At 37.9% G+C, this 15,217-nt stretch overlaps 1 protein-coding gene across 1 annotated transcript in view; it reads left to right on the top strand.

Annotated features, from left to right (window-relative positions):
* Positions 1 to 260: 260 nt before the first annotated feature.
* Positions 261 to 15,217, top strand: part of BNC2 (basonuclin zinc finger protein 2) — a 393,119-nt gene continuing 378,162 nt past the window's right edge. The window contains exon 1 of the mRNA XM_073346265.2: positions 261 to 359. Within this exon, the coding sequence (XP_073202366.1) occupies positions 357 to 359 (3 nt within the window). The 5' untranslated portion in view covers positions 261 to 356. The remainder of the gene's footprint in view (positions 360 to 15,217) is intronic.

Genomic DNA, 15,217 nt, shown 5'->3' with positions numbered 1-15,217 from the left:
TGTGGAGGCTTCAGACCCAAACCTGGGTCCCTCCCGCCCCCACAGCAGCTCGCTGTTGAAAGGTCTGTCTCGCTGCTGCTGAAGTTTTGGGGGCTGAAGGTTTGAAGAGCTCGAGAGACTCCCTCTCTTCCCCCCCCCTCCCCCGTTTTTTTGTTTTTTTGTTTTTAGTTCAAATCACCTGAAGGCTTGAGAGTGAGCGGGAGTGGGGGTGGGGTGGGGTGGGGTGGGGGGCAGAGAAAGAGGAAAACCGAGGCGAGCAGAGAGAGCCCAGAGGCAGAAGGAAGGGGCTGGTGCAGGCACGGCTGCTGAGAGGAGATCAAAAGACAGGGGGTGCACTTGACAACCAGCATGCAGAGATGGTAAGAAGTTTCCAACAGCTTTTCGGTTTCATTCTAGCCTTTACTTTTTATTTTGTTGTTAATACATTGTGCAGTAACCAAAACAGCCCGGCTCGGGAGCGTGTTCCAACAAACAGCTGGGGGCGGAGGGGGGGGGGGGGAAACATGTGCTACGTTGAAATAATGATTTAAGTTCTCCCAAACTTTCAGGCAGTTTGGGATGGGATGGCCACAGGATTTTGCTGCTACTTTCCTTCCACCAAAGGTGAGGGGATAATGTTTTGTGTGGTTTTTTTTTTTTTCAAAAGTTTCCGGGGTGGGGGGGGGAGATTGAATTAGACGGACTGTGGGGTGAGCTTCTTTTGGAAACCACCCTCTGCTTGGAAATGAGTAACGTTTGCACACCACGTAAAGGTCACCTTTGAAAGTGGGAGAAGAGGGGATGGGGGTGGGGGGCGAGGGTGAGAGAGAAACAGCGCCTGAGGCAGGGAGACAGAAGTGTAAATCCACCTCCCATCAGTAACTCTTTCTTCTCTTTTGCTTGTGCATGTGCTTGCAGTTTACACCTTTCCCATCAGCAGTTGTGCCCAGAACTTGTAGGGAAATATTGATGTGCTCACTGGAAGAGGGAAAACAGCTTTCAGAGCATGTTTGCCGGCTCTCCTGTGAGCAGATGAAACGAGGCCAGTTCTTTTACACCAGGATTTTAGGAAACAGGTTTTTTGTTTTAATTAAAAACATATTTACATTAAAAATAAAAACCGAGATGACTCAGGATCTCAATTTGTTGAAGTCCTCTCGCCTGGGCTGTGGTGTGAGGATACCTTTACAGCTGCAAGGAACAAGCACGTTTTAGGAAGCAAATGTATATGAAGCTTGACAGTGATATTTCTTGGGTTAAAAAGTATAGTTCGTTCAGCTAGTGAGGAGCAGGGACCAGCCCATATTGAATAAAGTGGTGTGTTGCTTGACCACTCCCATGCTTTTAGTAAGCTTCCACAGTAAATTGCTATTGTTTACCCACACTTGGGGATTGGATGTACTGTGGAGATGGGATAGTATCTATAAAAAGGGGGGTGGGGAGGAGAGGAATGAGACAGAGGGTTAGTATTTTTTCCATTCCTTCCTTAATGTGGCATGTCTTATTTCAGTGATGAAAGCCACAATTCTTGGAGTGTAGGAAATGCCACTGTTAAATGCAGGCAACAACAAAACCCCACCGAAAACCAGGCTGGGGAGGGGAAAAAAGCGGCATGTGCCCAGGACTGGTTACAGCAACAGGGACAGAAATTAAAGTGGTTTTGAAAGCAGCATGCAAATTATGATGATTCCCATTTACCCCAGAGTCAAGCTGTTGTAAAATTGATGCACAAAAGACATGTAATAATCTGGCGTACTCAGGATTAAAGTGGCAGAGTGTCTTTTTTGTTGCTGTTGTTCAACCAACAGTTAAAATGTCTTTTAAGTAAGCAGTCAAAGCAAAATATTACATGTTTCTCCTTTAAACTTGTGTGTCCTTCAGACATGGAAGCTAATTAAATGTTCGAAGACAGGAGAGGACTTTATTTTTCATTATAGTATCTTCCATATACCATCTCTATTATCGCTCATCTCGTAGTCAGGAATTACTTTTAAAATAGGGTAAGCATTTTTTGTTAGTAATTATTGAGTTCATTTCAGACAATAATATTTAATAAGCCTGATCAGCAGATACTGCTTAAGAATACCAAGTCCCTGAAAAAGTATGTGTAACTTTCCTTTCCCTTAAAAATTGGAGAAATCTTCAGTCTTATATTTAATGAGGCATAAGTCCTCGGTGTTACACTAGTTTCATTTTAAGCTGTCCAGCATTAATGAACCTTCTAGCTGTATGTATGTTCTGCTTTAAATTCCTGAAAAGCATGAGATTTAAAAATCAGATCACTAGATCTTTTGCAAGTTATTTATTTGGTAATTTTACATGATTCAGATGCAGGATAATATGAATGTTAACTTTTGTACTTATTTGCTATGAGAGAAGTTAGAAACTGCTTTTCAGACCCCAAAATATGAACTGTTCTGTATGCACAATGCTTAAACACAAAACAGAAGGGTTCTGGTTTAGTCTATTAGTTTTAAAAAAAATTGTTAAAATATTTTAGGTGGACAAATCTAGGAGATGTATGTGTTTGTTCACACTGTTTGAGGTTTTTATACTTGAAGTGTATGTGACAGATGGAGATATGCGATTACATATAACAGAAGCAGTAAAGGAACAGACAAAAGCAGAGCTGACTATTTCTGTATTAAAATGTAAGTGCTACAGTTTGACTTTTCAAATGAGTTTTTGCGTTCAGTGCTTTACATAACATTTTGTCCTAATCTTGCTTGCTGTCAGGGATGTTTCATGGTTGTGCAATTGCTGCAGTCAAGAATGCCAATTTGCATTCCAGGAGTGTCATTTGATTACTTTTATCTGCACAGCTCCAAGACTGGCCCAGACCTCTCATTTCATCTTGCCATGTCACGAGTCAATGCTGTGTCGTCTTTTCAAAAATCTGCCTGATTTAGACAAGAAAGAAAAGTACTTTCATGTTGCAGCCGCACTCCCCTGCTAACTTGTCAGCAGCAGGATGTGATTCGCTTGGGCCCAGAAGAATGGTACAGAGATGAGGGTTAGGCGGTTCAATAAGCCCGTGGACAGGTAGTGTGTGACATCCCAAGAGAGCTTAAGTTAATGAAGAACAGGTCTGCTTAGTTCTCCACACTCTGACCTCGTGCTGTCCCCACAGTTTTCTCATTTGATCTTTCCCAGCAAATTGATCTTTTCTTGTATTTTCTTGCCTTCCAAGTTAGTCCTTATGGGACTGAAATTAGCAGAGCAACTTAAGTTGGATAATACAGCTGTTCAGAAAAGAAGAAATTGGACACGAGCTCAGAAGGGGGAAGGGGAAGAAAGCTATTCTTTTTGTTGTTGTTACTGAGAATTTTTTTTATTTTATTTTAAAGGACTTCAAAATAGGCAGTAGCTTGGAAGTTCACTTTTTTTTTCATTTTAATCTTTCTGGATGGTCTTTTTGCACGTTTGTTTTTTCTAAGCGTACATATTTGAGACAAATAACTTAGCAGTATATAGTACACGTTTGTTTTAGTATTTGTCAGCTGAACTTGTTAGAAATGATTTGCTAGTCTATAATGAGGCTTTTACAGTTACAGTGAGACATGCTAAATATCAATTGCACATGCACTACATTATTTATAGTCTGCCAAATAAGTATAGTTCCATAGTATCCAATACTGAAATGCAGAAGAGATTAAACAATAAAAGCCATTACAAATGCTATATGTAAATATTGTGGTAGGTGAAAATATAGTTTGCAAGTTAGCACCCACATTAATAGTTTTCTGGAATACAAGCTCATGGAAACAATATTGTTTTTGAATTAAGGTACACTATGTTTAAAAACTGGGGTCTAAAATAGGGGGTATAGTATTACTTTGTCTAAGTATCTTTGTTTTATTTTTTCACTGCATGTAATGGTTGAAATGTATTTTAATACATACATGACTAACTTGTCACATAGAGTGTAAGGTTTCAGGTTAGAATTTTTTAAGTTGGAAGTGATGAAGAGATTCTTTAGTTTGCTGCATAATAATAAGTAATATTTAACTTTCTGGGTTTCATAGCAGATGTTCTCATTTATCATCCACATCTTTGCAAGATGTAGTATTGAAAACATTGCTGAATAAAAACAAAAACACTTATCTAAGGGAAATGCTGCACGCTCTCTCTCTGTATTGCTTTTTAAAATGGAAAGGAAATGGAAAGGATCATTGGTTAGTTAAACTCCTCTCTGCAGAGCTACTGGGAGCCTCTTGATTTTATTAGATATGCCTAAGGTTTAAAAAAATGAAAACATCCTCAGAAAAATTGAATGGTTATGAAAAGAAGTTAGTAATCATCATAGATCTAGTGTTTAGGCTTTGGGGATGACTTTATTGTGTTTTAGGTGTGATGTATGTGCATTTCAAGAGGATTTGCAGTTGACTCCTATAACTCTCAACAACTGGTTTTAATTTTCAGAAAATTAAATTGAAGTCCAACTAAAATGCATTTGAGACATTGAATTTATAAAACAAACTTCCATTTTTTTATTATTTTTATTATTATTTTAATTGAACGTGTCTTTGAAGAAGTCCCTTTCACACATTGGACACCGGCCTTCAAAAGTTATATTATTTTTGTTAAAGAACATTTACATAATGAAAATCCTCTTTATTTTCTGCAATACATGTTTATATGGTTCAGTTTGTGTTTGACTATAAAACTAGTAAAGTCAGTCACAGAAAAGACAAGTGTTACATGTAAAGATTCCTATATAATGTAGAGGGTACAATTAGGACAAAGGAATCTCTTTAAAAAATGGATAGGCTATGAAGGAATAAGTAACAGTTACTATTTTATTTAAATAAATGGTACTTAACAATTTAATGAAATATTTGTTTGTTTAATCTCACATTTTGTGTCTATCTCTTTCCACCTAATTTGTGACATGTTGACATTTAAAAATCCCATTGATCATAATTGCTGCATAATAGTCCTATGCTAGCTTTTATGAGCATTACTTTGAACAAACTTATTTACCATTTAAGTAAATGATATAATCCAGTGAGATAAACTGCCAGATTTGTCTCTTTATCTCTTGCACAGCACAGTAGCTCTCATTCTGTTGCTAGCTAGTAAAAGCTTTTATTTGTTGCTTATTAGAACCCTTAGTACACTCAGGAGTTCAGCTGTAATTTAATTTGGTTGTTCAAAGACGCTCTTCGGTTGTTTTAGAATGTTTTCATAGCACAGTTTTACCACACGTTATAAATATGTATGTTCTACTACAATACATAGGCAGACAGGGTTGCAGGTAAATCAAGGCTTTTTCATCTTTCACTGTTGAGTCTGTTTCTGGACTTTGTGCTTCTAGAATAACTTAAACTAAGTAATAAACCATGAATGCAGATAACTTCAGATTTGTTTTCTACTTATCACTGTAGACTGCTCTTTTTGTTTCTCTTTTTGCTCTTTTCAGTAACTTTCTGTAGAGTTAAAATGGTTTACCATTTTCTTAAACCTCTCTTGATAGAAAATAATCAAACCCAGAAGGGTTCTAAAAATAAGTAGATAATAAGCACCACAATCCTTTTTTAATGATGAAAAATAAAATATATGTAAAACTGATGAATAAATCACAAGCATAAGAAACTAAAATGCTGTAAACTATCTTCCGAGAAGTTTTGAAGTGCCCGTGATCTGATGCACCATTTGGAAGTTTAGCCACGTTTTTGCAACATATTACAATATTTTAGGCCAACAATTGTTCTGTGCTATAAAACCACATAAAGTAGTGCCTTCAGAATTCTTTGGCTACGAGGAAAACCTGCTGATAATGTAGGAGTACAGATTATGAACTGCTACAAGCCTTTAAGGATACTGAGTGTGTGTGTGACACCCATCATGCTGTCCAGTGAAATCATATTGAACCCATGTTGCAACTGTATCATATTTGTCAAATGTGGTGGTGTTTTGAAACGTGTGATTTGTGCGTCTTTAGTCCCTGCTTTTTTATGTTCAGTACAAAGATGTAACAACAGGCACAAAACATTTTTCCCTTATTGTGACCTTACATTTGCCAAAGTGCCCCATGCTGAAATTCCTTTTCAGTGTCTTTTTTTCTTCCAAAGCCAGACATGTACCCAGACACAAAAGCCTCTGTGTATAGCAAGCTGTTTTAAATATTGTGACTCGTCGATGTGCTGTCCTTTCTCTGCTTGAGCCAAGGATCTCTGCTCAGTGTCTGTGGATTACCAAGCCCCTTCTTTATTGTACCTCTTGTCAGCTATTCCTATTCATTTAACCTTTCATTAGTGTCTGTGCAGCTTCACTGTCTGGAAAGGCAAGGAAAAACCTAAAGGCCTACTGTCACAGTTATTAGATTTCTCGGTTACATCCCAGCAACCATAAAGGAGTAAGAGTCAACACTATTGTCATGCATGCTGCTGTCCTGGGGTGCAACTCTTCTATGCGTGTCAAGGACATGTGCCACATGTTGATAATGCATCCCAGGGATAAATGCACAACATGGGGGATAGACCAAGGCTGGAAGTAATGAGCTTTGTAGGAGTTATTGCAAAGACAAACAGTTTGTGCAGGAATTTTGCTTAAGAGGCCAAAGAGATGGACTTGCATTAAGTGTTGCCAAGGTTTGCCTGTGAGGTACTTGTCAATCATGTTAGTTTCATTTACAAGGGGGAAAATTAAATGTTTCTGCAACTGGGAAACGTATTGACTTTTTTTTAACCTGGCAGCCATGGAATATATTTCAAGTAGTTCTCCAAAACATACTGTACTTTGAATCATCTTTTTTGGCATGGATCAAAAATTGTCAACTCAGCCAATTAAAAATTTTCAAAACTGCAAGTAAGATCAGGTTAACAGAAAAATACTGATATGCATAAACAAAGGATCAAACTAATTCCCAGGTGGTAACTCTGTTGACTTAACTGGACTTGTCCTAGGGATGAATTTGACCAAGAATCTGAAGATGCACTTGGATAACTTCAACCACCACCCCTACCCCAAAGAGCAACATCAAGGGGCAGATTTTGCAGTCCGTGGGGCTGACTCTCTATTCATGTAACTCCACTGAAGGCAAATAGAATGTGATAAAGTGGGGAATCACTACTTTTGCCAACAAGATTGTAATTTACACCAAGAAAAAAAAGATGGATTTATTCCTCACTTCCCTCTCTACAGCACAATGTAGTAATACTTTTATCACTCTTATCAAAATAGTTTAATACATGCCTCTATGGAAATATGACTTTCCTAAGAATATAGAGTTAAGCTTAAAGTGAACAGAATGTTGGGAATCATTCAGAAAGGGATAGGTAAGAAGACAGAAAATATCATGTTGCCTCTATATAAATCCATGGTACATCCACATCTTGAATACTACATGCAGATCTGGTCGCCCCATCTCAAAAAAGATATATTGGAATTGGAAAAGGTTCAGAAAAGGGCAACAAAAATTATTAGGGATATGGAATGGCTTCCATATGAGGATAGTTTAATAAGACTGGGACTTTTCAGCTTGGAAAAGACACAGCTAAAGATATGATAGAGGTCTATAAAATCATGATTGGTGTGGAGAAAGTAAATAAGGAAGTGTTATTTACTCCTTCTCATAACACAAGAACTAGGGGTCACCAAATGAAATTAATAGGCAGCAGGTTTAAAACAAATAAAAGGAAGTATTTCTTCACACAACGCACAGTCAACCTGTGGAACTCCTTGCTAGAGGATAGTGTGAAGGCCAAGACCATAACAGGGTTCAAAAAAGAACTAGATAAATTCATGGAGGATAGGTCCATCAATGGCTATTAGCCAGAATGGGTAGGAATGGTGTCCCTAGCCTCTGTTTGCCAGAAGCTGGGGATGACGGACAGGGGATGGATCACTTGATGATTACCTGTTCTGTTCATTCCCACTGGGGCACCTGGCTCTGGCCACTGTCGGAAGACAGGATACTGGGCTAGATGGACCTTTTGGTCTGACCCAGTAGAGCCATTCTTATGTTCTTAATTATATTTGAATAGAAACCATTAGTTTTGTATATATTCTAAGGTCCTACTCCAGATCACGTTTACACCAGGGTATATAAGTAGTAACACTAGTGAAATAAATATAACTACATCTTTGTGAGACTGCAGAAGAAAGTCTCTAGTCAGGCCATTAATGTTTTAAATATGGCACACTATGAAGACTTGTAAGATAACAAATATGAATGAGAAACTAAAGTTTGCGTAAGTTTAATCTTTTCTGAAGTTGTTTGTATTGAGTTCAAGTAATGTAAATAGCAAATACAAGTGCAAGTGGCCATCATTTTATTAACAGCAGTAGTAGTTGCTTCCCCCCACAACCCCAATTCTCACGTGGAAGAAATGAAGCATGGCTATACCATTTTGTTATAGTACAGAATATGGAAGGTAAAGTGACAGGAAACATATAATCTAGTAGTAAACTGTAGAAATAATTGCTTCAGAAGGAGACCATACGTTAGATGAAATTCGGTAGGCAGTACAGAAATCTTTTTAATGTTGTTGTTACACAGAAGTGGATGGCAGTTCTGCCACTGATGTTAAATACCAAACTCCCTTAAATTCTATTAGGCAGTTATATTTTTTGTGAGCAGGAATGGACAAACATTTAAATGGGATTAAAACTACAGAAGTGAATTGGAACAATTGTAGCATTGCCTACTTAGTTTTAAGCATTCTATCATTACAAGACTGATGTTAGTTTGTTTGAATCTAAAAGTTACTACATGGTTTCCAAATGAAAGATGAAAGGGCCAGTTAAGTATCTAATACATTTTCATGTTGAAATATAACATTTGACATTTGGAAGGGTGTGCTTAGCATGATGAACCCCTTTTTCCATACTCTAACTTATCCTGGTAATTTTTGTAATAAAAGTATCTTGAAATTGAGTTATAAGAATTGAGGAGCAAATAAAAGGTAAACTAATTTGGAGGTCCCTATTAGTGTCATTGGTGAACTAAAGGAAATATTTGTTTCCCTGGAAGCTTTCATTTTCTCTGTGTTCATGTTAATACATGTCTATATTTATTGCTTTCTGAATAATGACTTTTGTAGTTCTTTTGATAGACTGTTATTGCCTTAAGTACATTGACTTTGTGTGGCACTTTGCCAGTTTTGCTAGACAAAAGTTTCATTATTCATCTTGGTAAGTATTAGCAACCTCATGGTTGCTTTCATATCAAAAGGATTATGTTATATGCATATGTTTTTTGGGAAAATGACCATTTTTAAATATTTATATGTGGATGATTTACAAACACTTGTAGCTCATAGGATTACTTTGTTAGCTATTATATCCTACTAATCCAGCCAGCTGTATCAAATAATATGTTTCTCTTTCTGAATTAATCAATTTTATTCTTATATTTTATCTGTATTAATTCCTATGAATTTTAGGATGTGTTAAGCATATGATGTGTGTTTCCTAATAATTATACATAGAATAAGTTTTGCTGAAACGCAAGAAGCCTACCGGTTTGTAAGAGCCGTTAAGATCTGTTAAATAGCTAAAAGTTGAATCAGTTAAGAGTAAATCAGCATAAAAGCTGGTAACCATTGGCACAGATAAGAATGGTCCCTGAACTTTGGGGAACCAAAAGGAGGAACTGTACACATCACTGAACAGGTTTATCCGGCGTCTACAACTGGTTGGTAACCTCAGGATACACCACAACTTGGAAGTCACCAAGAGAGCCTAGGCTGGCAGTTTTTGGAGTGAGATAATCATTATTAATATATAGAGAGTAAGTGTCATATCCACTTACCTATAGGATAAGGGTACCCATAAATTTCTTAGGGTACGAAAATAAGTTTTGGGTATAGTAGGTTGGGCCTGAATTACATAGCGTCAGGATCATATAGAAACCTTGTAAGGAAGAAGTCAGAAGCGCCTTTCTTGCTCCTTAAGCTTCTTTTTATTAGATGTCTTTTAGCTTTCTTCTAGTGCTCTTTTAGTCTTTTGCTCTTTCTTTTCTTTGTTCTCCTATATTCTACAGACTATCTTTTTATCCACCTATCATTCGATCTTCTATCAGGCTATCCGCTCAGCTTGTGTAGTATAGTATAACTACTCAACATTCCTAACTACTGGGGAAGCCAGAATCATCGTGTTATTGCATGCCGGGGTAAGGCTGGTCCTTCACTTCCTATTACCGGGTCCTCAAGGAAGGGTGTGAGTATGTTAAGGCACTTATAATAGGAATGTTACCACCAGGAGTTTTAGAATTCTTTTACTGTTTTGCAGTTATACGTTTCATAGCATTTATTATTCTTTTGTTAATCTCAATAAAGTTTTTGTCAATTTGGTATTGTCCTCAGTGTAAGTGTTTTTGCCAGCACCCCAAGAGTCCTCTCCCAATATAGAACTCTCTGAGTTCTTGTACCCTGTAGTCTGAATTGGACAAGAACCTGTAAATCTTCTGGTTGGATGCAGTCAGTGGTGAGCCATAGCTAACCCATCAAATTGTACTAATACAATTATGTAGTGCTGATGTCACTTACGTTTCTGAACGTCCATTGAAAAACTTTCCAGAGTGATATCTTGGAAAAAACTCTGCAAGAATGTTAAATTTTTCACTAAGAACTTGTCAGTCCTTTGCTGAAAATAATAATGGTACTAGTGATCATTGCATATTTTCATTGATTACGCTTAGCTGTCACAACAAGGCATGACCACCGTTTTCCACATGTTTTGTTTCTAGAGGACAACAGCGGGCTTGATCCCAATAAAGTCAGTGAGAGCAGGAGGAAGCTTAATGTGTGATGATACAACAATTTAAATATACTGCAATGTGTTTGCTTTTCAGTGAAACCCATGTATTCTAATATGCGTGCTACATTTGGGCCAAATTTAGAGGTACTATGTAGGGCAGCATAAGTTGGCATATTAAGTATGTGTAAGAGAATCTGAGCCTATGATGAGATGTTTGATGAGAAGGTTGCAGCAGGAGAAGCAATTTAAGAGGATTGTGTAAGGGGTATGAGTTAAAATAACCCACACCTTATTTTAAGTTCCTTTCTTATTGTTTTCTGCTTTCATTGTATAAATTACACCAGTTTAAACTCAGTCACTTTCCTGTACAGCCACTTACCAACTTGTACCACCTTGCATATTATCTCTGAATTTAGCCCTGTGCATTGGAATGAGTTTTCATAGACTGTTTCATTTGTGTTTGTGCTGTAGGAAACAAGTTCCTCAAATGCTGACTACAGTGGCAAAGACAGATTATTGTGACTCATACCAGTATTGCTAGGGGAAGGGTGACAGGAGGGAGAAAGCAGTGAGGAGAGGACTTCTTAATTCACCATAGCCCAGTGGATTGTGGGTAGGAGTGAGAGCAACAACTGTATAATCACCTCCGCCTACTCTAATTGGTCACTGCTGTAAAGACACAAATGCTAACGTTTGCATGGGCAAAAATATCTCCAGGGAAGCTAGGGAGAAGAAGGCATAGCCAATACTGGCACTGCAGGACATCATATCCTGAGAGATGGTCACCACAGAGGACTGGATGTGCTGGTCTTCCCCGTGGTTACCATTAGAGTAGGACATGAGTTTGGCAACTTTGTAAGTAGAAAATATAGACTACAGGAGAGTGGCAATCCCAGACTCCCAACTGTCATACACTTGAGATGGAGAGGTCGCTTCTCTCGTAGAACTGTCAAATAGGATCTGATGGACGTCTGGACCCAGGGAAAGTCCCGGTTCTCAGTGCAAGAGTTCGGTTGAACTGATGGAAATAAGTGGTTGGACCAAGAGGCTGTTAAGATACTTCAGTCTTCACCATACAAGAAGGGCTATGGGTCCCTCATATGGTTAACGGATGAGATGTCCATGCCCAAGAGTTAGCTTGCAACTAATCCTTAAAGACAGATTAGTTGTTAATGTTTCTCTGAAGATGATGACAAAGTTGCCGCAAAATAAGGCAAACATGATGATGTCATCAACAGGGTATGTACATCTTCCTTCTGCTTTGTCCTCTACAAAAGAGCTATTGTAATTTAAAATGTTCTTTTTATAGAGAGAGAGAGAGAGAGATAGATGGTGTATATGCCACAAAGAACCATTAATTTCGCTCTAGCAAGATCTAACCACAAAGATATCAGAAGAAGAGAGCACCTCTTCAGAACTTTCCCACCAATTCTGCTGTGACATAATTACAGCATGCAGGGTAGGAGGGTGGATGTATTTATACAAGCATTGTGTTGGTCAAGTTCTGGTACTGAACTAAATGCAAGGAAGAAATCTGTCCTAAAATATGTGTGAAAATAAGTGCATGTCCAGTCAGGAGATTAAACCCCAGGGTAGCAAGTGAGCTGGGGCAAGCGTTGGCCTTTTGGTTTGATTATGATGGTACTTCTACTTTCATTTATGCCTACACTTAACTACATTGTAAAGTCCATTTCTCAGCATTCTTACATTGTACACTGTGTTTTGACATTGATGAATATTTAATATACTGCCTTGTCCTCTGATATGAGTAACTCTCTGTAGACATCTTTGAACTCAAGACTATTACTGTGAACCTGTACTCTTATAAAAATATCAGAATAGTGGCAAAGAGAGCTGCTAACAGGTCATCTTTGTAATTGTGGCAGCTGAAGCTGACTATTGATTGCCCCTGTTTTTGACACATTGGTTCCTTTGCATTGGTTCCAGTCTCGTGGTCCTCGCTTGGGCAAAATACTGACTTCTGTGGGTGTTCTGCCTCCTTGCAAAGGACTGCAGGGCTGTGCTTCAAGAGAAAATAACAGTACTTAGCTCTTGTATAGCACTTCATCCGATCTCAGGTCTTCATGACTTGTACTGTATTTTGCTGATGATTTAGGGGTCCAGTCTCCTTGTTAAAAGTAAATATATAACTTCTGTTAATGGGAGTTACTTTGTATGGAATAAGGAGATAGTAGACACGAAAACCTTCTGTCATGTTTGCATCCTAAAAGCAGAATGAGTTGTCCTTATTTTTGGCCTGTATAAAGGAACCCTTTATCCATCTTTCTAAAAGTTTTGAGTTCTGCTGCAGTTATAATGTAAATTGAGTTACGCTGAGATTATCTTGTCATGGCAACAGTGTGCAATGTATAGATTTCAGTCATTCTTAGGTTAGTGAAAGATGGGTAAATATTTCTGCACTTGCAGTAAAAAAAAACAACAAAAAAAACCCCACAGAACTGTGTGGATTTAAGGTAATTTGTGTTCCTACCAAGCTACCTGCCTTGTGGGAAAAATTAGTATTTATAAGAGACCACACATAAAATAACAAGAAATATTAAGTGTTGAGCAGAATGCAGTATCAGGATGAGAAAAGTGCATGAATGTAATGAGAGATGACTGAAACTCAGAGGTGAAATCAAGTTATTGGAGGGAAATAACTTATTCCAGAAACATTAATCTCATAAATCCAAATGTACATTTTAGTGGTTTATCTACATAATGTATTGTATATTTCTTCTTATCTATTTCTAAAGTTAAATGTAATAATTCAATGGAATAGGCACTCCCCTATACTTTTTTGAGGGGTGGGGGCAGGGTTGTGTTGTTATATTTATATTTGTATTACCATAGGCCTACATTTTTAATGGTATTTAGGTGCTGTTGCACTCAGCAAAACATAACTATCATTTTGAAAATGGATTTAGGCATGGAGGAGCCTAAATCCCATCAACTGTCAATGGATTTTGTCTTCTAAATACCTGAATCCCTTTTGAAAATGAACGCTCCTAAATCAGTTAGGTGTTGCAATGCTCAGAATTTAAAAATTCTTGGCTGTCGCATGTTGGAGACCTTGTTGTGGTAAAGATCCTCAGTGTGCTGGGCACAGAACAAAAAAGCAGTCCCTGTCCCAAGGAACTTTCAATGTAAGTATAAAACTAAGAGTTGAGGGGAGAGGTTGAGCTAAATTTTAAAAAAATTTCTGTTACAACTATGTGAGCTGTACATTTAAGGTATTGTAAAGAGTGATATTGTCATGATGTTTTTGCATTCAGGTCTTGACTACATGGGGGATTTGCTCCATTTACAGCCATGGGTATTGGTGCATCAGTGTCATCCCCTAGTATAGGCAGACAGAGTCGCTGTATATCATGATTTGCACTGGTGCAGGTTACTTCAATTTTAAGCTAGGATACATGGTAAATCTTGGTTTATAGCAGCTTTGCCTGCCTACACTAGGATTTTGCACTGGTACAGATATACCTATGGCTGGCCACCAATGGCTGAAATCTCCAGAGTAGTCAAGGCCGTGCACAGAGCCTTTCATTCTAGTGGATTCCAAAAGTACATACAAATTTGACTAACTGTGCAAATTATGGGTCACGTTCTCGTTTCCCTCCATATCTATGCACAAGCCTCAAAATCCCAGGCAACGGTTTTAGGACGGGAAGTGATGACTATCAGATTAATTGGGAGTTTATTTGAAGTAAATTAGTGGAATGGACCCTCTCCTGCCCCCAACAATGCAATTAAGGGCAAAACTCAAACTGACTTCACAGGCAGCAGAATCTGGCCCTATATAAGGCCTTGATCTTTCATCATAAAAGTCTGTGGAAGTTTTCTCAGATCAAGCCCGAATTGCCCAAGTTGGAAAATGGCCAGGACACAGAGGCTAACATCTTACTCTTGAGGAAAAGCATCAAAGAATCTTGAATGATTGCAAATGTTGAAATGTAAAACCAAAGTCTTCATGCAAAAGACAATACCTGCATGGCCAATATAAAGCTTTTATTAGTTACCCAAGACATAGCAGTATTGAGAATGAGCCACAGTAGTGCTGAGAATGAGACCTGCAACCAAAGGTCTGGAAGGAACATCCAAGGTCGTGAATTGTGGGGACCTCAATGAGGGGACAGTTTCATTCATGAGTGATAGGATCTGGAGTTAAAAATGAGCATGTTTGTCTGTAAAAATATGATCTATTTAATATATGTTCTATCTTCATCTGTAGAGGGTTCACAATGTGCACTGTGGAAAAAAAACTAGTGAGGCTGTAAAGTTTAATTTTATCAAGAATAAACCATGAGAATGTCAGTAATGCCATGGTGTGTCATACTGTATTTAGAAGCTTATAATTAAAAGCTTTCTGTGGTATAACAATCTACGATGAAACAAAGTAATAGGGTAATATACTGTCCTGGATTCACATGCTCGTCTTTCATGCTAGTGTATGGCACTGTATGTTCTTTCTTGTTCCATGGTAGATTATTACCTTGAATGCATTTAATTACACATTTTCGTTCATTTTCCCCAT

The sequence above is a fragment of the Lepidochelys kempii genome, chromosome 5 (assembly GCF_965140285.1).
Source record: "Lepidochelys kempii isolate rLepKem1 chromosome 5, rLepKem1.hap1, whole genome shotgun sequence".
Classification (NCBI taxonomy): Eukaryota; Metazoa; Chordata; order Testudines; family Cheloniidae; genus Lepidochelys; species Lepidochelys kempii.
Note: the sequence above shows the minus strand (reverse complement) of the source record. Positions and strands in the feature narration are given on the sequence as shown.